The sequence below is a fragment of the Egretta garzetta genome, unplaced genomic scaffold, assembly GCF_000687185.1.
Source record: "Egretta garzetta isolate BGI_Z169 unplaced genomic scaffold, ASM68718v1 scaffold112, whole genome shotgun sequence".
In the NCBI taxonomy this organism is placed as follows: Eukaryota; Metazoa; Chordata; class Aves; order Pelecaniformes; family Ardeidae; genus Egretta; species Egretta garzetta.
The window spans coordinates 1,855,498-1,864,724 of record NW_009258884.1 but is presented as its reverse complement, the minus strand read 5'-3'; the positions used below and the strand labels follow the sequence as shown (position 1 = coordinate 1,864,724).

General features: G+C 54.5%; 1 protein-coding gene across 7 annotated transcripts in view; it reads left to right on the top strand.

Moving 5' to 3' along the window:
* The window catches only part of DOC2B (double C2 domain beta), a 51,618-nt gene that overhangs the window by 38,243 nt on the left and 4,148 nt on the right, over positions 1-9,227 (top strand). For all 7 annotated transcript variants that reach the window (XM_035889540.1, XM_035889536.1, XM_035889537.1 and 4 more), the window contains 3 exons: positions 387-496; positions 8,465-8,591; positions 8,804-8,961. In XM_035889540.1, coding sequence (XP_035745433.1) covers positions 387-496; positions 8,465-8,591; positions 8,804-8,961 — 395 coding nt within the window. The remainder of the gene's footprint in view (positions 1-386; positions 497-8,464; positions 8,592-8,803; positions 8,962-9,227) is intronic.

Genomic DNA, 9,227 nt, shown 5'->3' with positions numbered 1-9,227 from the left:
AGGAATGCAAATAAACAGCCAGAGCAGAAAATTGGTATTTTTTTAATGAACCCGAAAAGCCATTTTTTTCCCTCTCTCTCTTCCTGCATAAATGAGATCCCCATCCTCTCGCTGCACTCTGCCAAGGTTCCCATTTTGCTGGCTGTTCCCAGTATGCGGGATGCGGGGTTCGATTGCTTTGCAAATGAGCGAGTCTCTGGCCCTCTGGCTATCGCTGCAGAGCGATTGGGGCCACCCCATTGAGGACCGGCCAGGTTACGGCGCTGAGGCAGAAGGGCAACAGCACCAATTGCCCCTTCATCTCCAAATTGTGCTTCCTTTTCTGCCCCCCCCCCTTCCTGCCCATCAGTGCATTCAGCTGACTGCCGTCTCCTTTGCTTTTCCAGGCAAATAAGCTGAGAACCAAAACGCTGCGCAACACACTGAACCCCACCTGGAACGAGACGCTCACCTACTATGGCATCACCGATGAGGACATGATCCGCAAGACCCTACGGTAGGGCCCTGGTGGGGTGAGCAGGGTGCTGAGCCCAGCATTGGGGGGGGGGGGAATGGATATGTGTCCCTTCCTGTCCCCTCAGGGCCACCCCAGGCACCCCTCCCCATCCTAGTGGTGATTTCCCAGGGGAGCTCACAGGGACCCCCACGCCCCAGCCCCACAGGACGGTCTCAGTGGTGGCTCGCAGCAGGGCAGAGCAGAGTTGTTACCCACCAAAACCTGTAACGTGCGCGCGTGCCCTGCACACATCCATCACCTCCGTGGTGACTGACGCTTGATTTACAGGGAGCCTGGGCTGGAATAGCTGGTGAGGAGCATGGTCCTGCTTTGTCATTAACTTCATAACTCACTTTCTGCGCTCCTGCCTGCGGAGGTGCAGGTTTGGTTTTAACCTCTTCATGCCCAGCTTTCACAGGCACATGTTAAGGCCTTATGGTCACATCTTGCTGAGGAAATGTCCCTGGGAAAGCTCTGGGCCCCTTTCAAGGCTGATTTTTTGAAAGAAAACTGGAGGCATCCATGAATTATTGACAAACTAAATGAAGAGCGTTTGGATGTATTTATTCTATTCTCTTGGTTTGGTTCAGTCTCTGCACATTCAGCATCTCTTGGCAGCATCTCCCAGGGGCTGGGGGATGCTACATGGGGCTGGAGGTGGGCAGGGGCAGTGTGGTGGGGCTGTGTGGGCTTGGCAGTGCTGCTTTGCAAGGTCAGACCCCCTGTGAATGCAAAGGTTTTCATGTCTCGGCCACTGTCCTACCTGGGTGAGGGCAGAGGGTGACCTGGAGCCTGTGGATGGATCCTGCCCAGGGAGGGTGCTGGGCGGCCTCAGCTGCTCCATCACCTCTCTGATCTGGGACCTCTGCGCAGGAGGATTTGCTGTAAGATCTGCTGTCAAAAAAAAGGAGGATTTTGCATCCTGCTCCGAGGACTCGGGGCTTTGTCAGCTCCGTGGCTGGAATCCGACCTTCCTTATTTGCAGGTACCCTGGGAGTTTGTTATTTTCCCCACAATGAGAGTGCAAAGCTGCCTTATAAAAGATCCTGCTCAGAGGTGAATTTGGGCAGAGCCCACCTGTTGTCTGCAATGTGCATAGAGATGAGAAATTTAGCACCGTGGATTATTTTTTCACATGGAAAATATTAGTCATGCTGAAAGTGCTGCAGGCTTGTTGGGCTGGAAAGCCTCTGGTTTATTATTATTATTGGTGGGTAATTTTTTTATTTTTTTCACTCCGGGCTTTGAAGTTTTCAGCCTCTTCAAGCGTGGAAATTGGTTTGTAGAGAGATGTTCGGCTGAGTTGTTTGCTGAAGTGCACCAGGGAGCAGAAGGGCTTGACCCCCACCTTTTCAGGGCCCTGGTAGCTGCTTCTCCCCAGGAAATGGTTGCACTCGCTGGCTCCCAGGAGGCAGCAGGGAGGTGCAGGATGTTCGATGGCAGGGGAACACGCAGAACTGTGTGTGGGCTGGGCTGGATTTGCCCTTCTCCCCACAGAAATCCTGTGTTAGCACGTCCCTGCTCCTGCCTGCCAGCCTGGTCGCTGCGGGCACTTTGTGGGGAGCCAAGCTTGGCTGTGGGCTCCCACAGGGCTCAGCACACAGGGTTCCTTGTGTCCCCTCCAAAGCTAAATGCCATGAACGGATCCCTGTGCCCTGTATGCAGGACCCCGGGGTGATGTGCAAGGACCTCTCGCTCTGCGGGGGGACATGGCTGAACAGACACAGTGTTTCTGTCTTGGGAGCTCCACAGGGAGCTCAGGAGAGTGCTGGCAAGGTCAGCTAATGGCCAATTACCCAAAGTTGCTTCAAAGGGCGCCTTTCCAGGGAGGCAAGGGAAGCCTCGGGCTCACCTGCGGTGTGGTTGCCCTGTGCAAGTTCCCAGCTGGGTGCTCTGTGGGGGGTGAAACTTCCTGCAAAGCCTCATCTGCTCCTTCAGGGGCAGCATCCCGGGGGGTTTGGCATCTCCTCGTGCCATCAGAGCCATCCATCTCGCACCTTGCATCCATCGGAGCCGCCTCTTTTCGGGGAGATTCCTGGGCTCTGCAGCACTCTGCATGAAGAGTGCACTTTGCAGCTGAGGTTTCCTTGCCAGCAGCCAACCCTGGTGAATTAGGTGATAATTAAGGATCAAAATCCTCTCTGCAAGCAGAGGAATATCCAAGCACAATTCTGACGCATTGGCATTTGCAGCGAGCCAAGGGGGTTTGCTGGAGCCTGTCCCCATGGAGGTGGTGAGCCCCACGATGACGTTGCCACGAGGGCGGCCAGTGGCTGGGAGCACCACAGGGGCCATGTGGATCCCCACCTCGCCTCCAAGCATAGTGCTGGGGCCTGGCTCTGCATCCAGGTGGAGTGGGCTCCATCCTGCAGCATTAGTACAGCCTGGTCCAGGCTGCACCGCAGCGCTGTGGGAGTGCCCAGCCCCGCTGCCCTGGCACTAATGAGGCTCAAGGTTTGGGCACCTCAGCAGCACCCATCCCTGTGTGCCTGGCAGGACCAGCCTTTTCCTGCACGGGGTAGAAGGGGGAATCGCATCGTTGGTGTTACCATGGCTGTCAGTGCGCCAAAGATGACCTAAAAGCCAGGAAATTCTAGGCTGGCTATTGTTTATTTAGAGGGGCTCAGGTGGCTCTGCCATCTCCCTGGGAGGGTTTGTGCGAGCAGAAAAGTGGAGAAGTTTGTGAAGTGGAGCTTGCTGTAGGGCTGGGGCTTGTGGCTCTGGTTTTGCCTGGAAACAACTCTGGAGAAGAATTAAAGAAACAAACTTGTGTGGAGAAGGTTTCCCAGCTGGCACCTCTGCTGCAGGACTGCCGCCTGTCATGTGGGCCATCTCCTCCCCTGGCTGTGGTGGCTCTTCCCAGGCAGTTTTCAGCCTCTTCTCTTGTGGTGACCCCAAAAAAATTTCTAGTCAGGACTCTGATCCCCTTAAAAAATGTCCCATATGTAGATGGCTGCGTAAAGGTTCAAATGAAATAACATTTCTTAGTCCCATCTCCAAACCCAGCATACTATAAGGTGGGTGCTGGGACACCCTTGGGAGACCACATGTCCTTCCCTGCCCTCGGTGCTTCCTCCCATCCCAGCCCTCCCTCGGCTGCCGGCACAAATGGCCATCGCAGCAGCAGGGCCGAGCCTGCCCTCGGCTGCTGGCCATGTGCTCAGCTGCTCTGCCCTATGGGTTTCAGAGAGTTTCAGTGGGGAAACCCAAAATCTTGCCTGTGGCCCAGGGAATTCCTCTGCTAAAACGAAGTCTCTGAGCACCGTGGCTCTAGTTCTTATCTTGCATGGGGGAGCCAGAACCTAAAATTCAGGTGCTCATTTTCCTTAAGAGCAATTCCCCAGACCCCTTTTTACTTCTCTCCGTCTCCGCGGTTGAAGATGTTGGCAAAGGAGATTTTTATTTATCCTGAGGCAGGTTTAGATGAGATGTGACTTCTTGCAAACCAGCCACCAGGTAGAAAGATCCATCTTTTATTTTAATTCCCTCCTTGGATTTTCTTCTTTTCAAACAATGAATATTTAATCGCTTAGAAAGATGCAAGGCTGGGAAATGTTGCACCTCCTCATCGAGATACATGCTGAACTGTGTCCTCGCTGCTTGGCTGGGGAGGAATCTTTGGTTTATATGAGGAGGGATAGATGGGCTGGGGTCCCTGGTGGTTCACCGAGGCTTTTTTATTATGGTGTGGGTTGGGCTGTTTCTCTTCTAGGATCCTCTCCATAAAACCAGTGGCAATGGCCCTTCACCCTCCTGGTGCTGCTTCCCGCAGGAAGCATCTCCCATTCTTTCTATTGTCCTGCCTTCGGTGCTTCACTTTGCCCACCCATCGTCTTGCAAAATATCTCCTTCTCCACCAGGAAAGCCAGCTTCAAAGCTGTGGGGACGCTGGTGTTCCTTGCACTAATCAGGTGAGGCTCCTGCAAGGCAACTGTTAGTTGAAAGAGCATGAGTGATGCTCCCCTTGGTCTGGGAGGTGGTCGTTCCCCAGGTGCCTCCTTGGTGCTGAGATTCACAGAGGGGCAGGGAATGCGATTGCAAAGTCTCTTTAATGTAAAAATAATGGCGGAGATCAAAGCTGCCACCAGCCTTTGCCTCCCTGCTGCCTGGAGAGTGTGTGATGTAGCAGAAAAGCTGGCAAAGCACCCAAAAATCTTCCCTGCCCACCTGGGCTCTTGGTGGGACGTGTCCAGCAGGGGTTGGTGGGTCAGTGTTGGCACAGGGCACTCTGCCGGTGCCTACAGCCCTCCTGGGGGGACAAGCGGCATTCACCTCATCGCAGGGGCTGGAGTAGGGGCATCCTCTGCTTCCTGGAGAGTGGAGTAACAGGTCCCCTCTTGCCTGAGCCCCCCAGCCCCACGCTGTGCCCCAACAGGCTGCCCCTCATCCCCTGCAGCCTCGTCCGAGCTGGTCGAGTGACTTTGCTGTGACAGACCCAAGCCCCAGGAGCTGTTGGGGTTCACCTCCCCAAGCAGGGCCACTCTCAAGGGAGAAGGAGAGGTGAAGGCAGCCCAGCTAATTGCGCTGGCAAGCAGGATTTTGTTAATGAATCAACCCCCTCAAAAAACACCAGATACTTCAGATTTCATGAACCACAGTAGGTGGGAGGATCTTGAAAGGTCTCATCCATTCATTGAATTAAATATCCTTGAGTCTAGCCCAAGGCTTAATAGCAATGAAACCACCCACCATCCTGAGAGAAGGCAAATTCAGAGCCGCTCGAAAGATGCTGGGCTCGGAGGGCCGGGATGGCTGGGCTTGGGAGCAGGTTCCCTGCCAGCACCAGGGGTAAATCCCACCCCGCAGCCCCCACTCCGCATCCCTGTCTGCGGGCACTGTTGCTCCCCATCTGCGGTCTGAGCACGGTCATGCCACATGGCAGCTTGGCCACTGTCTCCGGTGGTGGGAAGCCGGGGTGTGTGACAGGGGGGGGCAGAGAAATGCTGCAGGGGAAATTGGAATAGGCAGAATACAATTGCCTACATTTAAATAATACATGTAATATGCAATAAATAGATTGTATTCATAATAAATATCAGAGCTGGCCAGATATGGGATACAATTATTCATATCCAGATATATTGGCGAAGTGATGCATTATTCATATGATACTCAGCTAGCCCACGAATGCCAGGAATTTTTTGTTTAATCATGTGTTTGACAAACATCATGACTCATTAAATATATTATTCAGAAAATAGTATTTGATCAGGTCTAATAGGCGTACTGCAGACACTTACAGATTTGGGGTCCCAGATTGCTTTACTCCAGAAGCGCTGAATGAGGTTTGCTCTGGAACTGCAGGCACACTCGTAATTTCATCTAACTTTTACTATGGTTTCTGTGCTCAGACTTTGAGGCATTTTGTGACGGAGCCCAGCACTGAATCCTCCTTTTGGTTTTAGGAGACCTGGACAGTCCCTTGGATGCCACCTTTTTCTATTTTCTCTCCTTGCCAGGTGTTGCTTGTCCTTAAGCCAAGCAGGTATCACCTGCACATCTGCTCCTCCATCGAGAGCCTTCTAAGTTGCTATAGGGACCATAAGGGATCTTAGATACAGGAGATGCATCTTCAGGCTCTGCTGGCTACTATGCACACGTACATTGTGGAAAAGGGTCCTTGTTGACCCCCGTTCTCCCCTTTCCACGACAGGAGAGAGGCCGGAGGAACGTGTGTGCGAGCAGAAGTCGTGAGTCAGTGGAGCGGGGTTGCTTGAGCTGCGTGGTGAGTCAGGACTGTAACCCAGGAGCCCGGGCTGAGTAGGAGGGAGAATAAGTTTAATGAGCAATGATTGTTCACTTGCTGCTTAGTTTTCTTCCAAGGTGGTTTTCACAGCCCTTAACTTAAAGATCAGGACCCCTCAGTGGAAGCTGTCAAATCAAAAGCCGAGCTCGAGGGACTGGGTTTAATAAAGAGAGACGAGAGAGGGGTGACATTGGAGTTAAAGGGCTCAGGATGGCAGGTGAGTGTGGCTGCCAGAGGCATCTCTTGCTGCTTCTCATGGAGCTGATTTTTCTAACCCAAGGCATAAAAATTCCATCACACCGATTTCTCGTAATAAAATTCAAGCCAATGTAATTGCATTATGCCTCCCTCCAAAGGGAGGGCTGGGGCCGGAGCTGCCTGCTCATCTGACTCAACTCGCTGCCTGCACTTATGGGGCCGGTGCACTGCCAGCCTCCCCGAGTTAAAAATACCCTCCTGGTGAAGATGAACCACAGCCAGCCAGAGGGACCGGGGTTTGGGGGCTGAGTCCGAGGGACTGGGAGGCTGACATGAAACTCTGCGTCTGAACCACCTCTGATTATCACACACAGATGGGGACCCACCTGGGAGGTGGCCAGAGCTGCCAGAGGGAAGAGAAGAGGCTGGGAGAGACCTGGCGGTGTCTCTGGCTCCATGGTGCTGCTCAGAGACAGTGGCAGTTCCCAGGTCTTGCAGATGAGCCAGAAACTGCCTCCCAAGGGACCCAGTTCTGCACAAACACCTGGGCTAGCCTGGGACATCACCGGGGACAAGGAGGCTGGCCATCACCCCAGTGCTTTCTGCAGCAGGCTGGGGCTTGTGGACCCCGACACTACCCCGATTTGTCACCTTTCTCTGTTGGGGAAGTGTTTGTCCTTCAGTGGGCCACAGCTGTGGTGGTTTGGCTACTGCAGGGTGTTCCTGTGCCCTGGCTGCTGGGAAGGGAGGGCTGGGGCAGTGCAGGAGCCATCCCTGGGGAGGGCACGCAGGGGCTTGCAGCTGCCTGGGGCTGAGCTGAAGCTCTCTGAGCTGTAGCCTGCCGCACAGGGGCTGCTGTTCTCAGGGCTGCTAGCTAACATGGGAAAAAGGGGCTTCCCATGGGCTCGGTGGGGCTCTCCAGCCTCTCCCAGTGTGACACTGGAGATGTTCTCCCTGCCACCACCACTGAAGTTTTCCAACCATTTCCTTCCTGGGCTTCTGCCTATCCCGGGTGGTTCTGGGGCTTCACAGCCAGTAGGACATTGCATTCAGTATTTTGTTCTGGGGGTGTATCTAGACATTGCCGGGGGAAGAGCTTGTTACTTGTGTTCTTAAGAGGTAAAACCGGCACCAAACCCTGCCTCCCCCTGAGTGTGCAGGAGTCGGCACCACTCTGCAATTGCTGGGTGTAAAAATAGAGCCCTGGGCTGTCAGCTCCTTGGAAGGGCCACGCTCGTCTCCTCTGCAGCCCGGCTTCCCTAACTGTGTGCTTGCTTTCCCTCCCCAGAGCTTTGGCCAGATGGGTGTGGGGTTGTGCACGCCTGGCAAGTGCCGTTTCTTGTCTGGAGCTGCTGCTGCTCCTTTTTCGGTTTTGTTCTTTAAAAGAGAGGCGAGAGGAGGAAGGGAAATAGGAAATACTGTGCCTGCATTCGAGATTCTCTTTGAGAATTTTTCTGTTGCGGTGGGGTGGGTTTTTTCATGGGTATCTATAGTAACGCTGCATCCAGCTACGGTTTTCTGGAAAGCAGCATTCCCCATCTTCCCACTTGTATTATTTTTTTCCAACCCCCCCCTTCCTCTGCCACTCCCCAGCCCTGATGGTCCTTGTGCCGTGCAACTGAGTCATCCCCATGGCTCCCTCGCCACCTTGCTATTCACTTGTCAACATGAGGGTGGGCAAACTGTCCACGGATAAACCATCCATGGATAAACCCTCCAGGTGCTGCACAGGCCAGAGGCGTGGTGTGCAGTTAGTTCCTCTGAGGGAGGATCACAGGGCATTATTTATCTTTAATTACTTTTAAACACATTTAGACATCACAAGGTTCCCCGGCCCGGCTGTAGCAGCGGATTGATGCCCTCCAATGCCTGTGAAGGAGGTGTCCAGTCACTGGCCTGGGGAGTGGTGGCCTCAAAGTCATCCCCTTACTGCGGGGTACCTGCAGTGAGACAGGGCAGCCCCTTCCTTCGTGCCATTGCCTCCCGTCTCCCCGGCAGCCCTGCTCACCCTGTGCTTGTTGTAGGATCTCAGTCTGTGACGAGGACAAGTTCCGCCACAACGAGTTTATTGGGGAGACGCGGATCCCGCTGAAGAAGCTGAAGCCCAACCAGACCAAAAACTTCAGCATCTGCCTGGAGAAGCAGCTGCCGGTGAGTGGGGGGGTTCAGAGCAGCGTCCCCCCACCATGGGCCCATGGATACAGCAGCTTCTCCCTGTGGCACGTGGGAGTATGGGGTAGTTCAACCCCTCAGACATGGTCAGGGTTGGGGGCAGAGCATCCATGGGATGGGATGGGAGGTGGGTATCCAGGTGTGGCCGTGTCCCGGAGCAGCCCCCAGACTGGGTGCGTTCCCTCCCCCAGATAGATAAAACAGAGGACAAGTCGCTGGAGGAGCGTGGCCGCATCCTCATCTCCCTCAAGTACAGCTCGCAGAAGCAGGGACTGCTGGTGGGCATCATCCGCTGCGCCCACCTGGCTGCCATGGACGCCAACGGCTACTCCGACCCCTACGTCAAAACGTGAGTGCTGCTCTGTGGCTGTGCCAGGCCGGGCGAGACGCTGCCGCTGCCAGCCCTCGGTGAAGCCGTGCTGTCCCCTCTTGCCTCTCCCTGCAGTGGAAATTAATTGATCTCATTAGGAGATGCAAATGAGGGCGTCACGGCAGCAGCTTGCATTCGCCTGGAGCGTGTTATTCCCCGGTGATTATTTTACAGCGCTTCAAAGTAACGTGGGTGCAGGATCTGCCTGGTGGCGTGTGGCCGTGCCCCCCCCGTCCCGGGCCAGC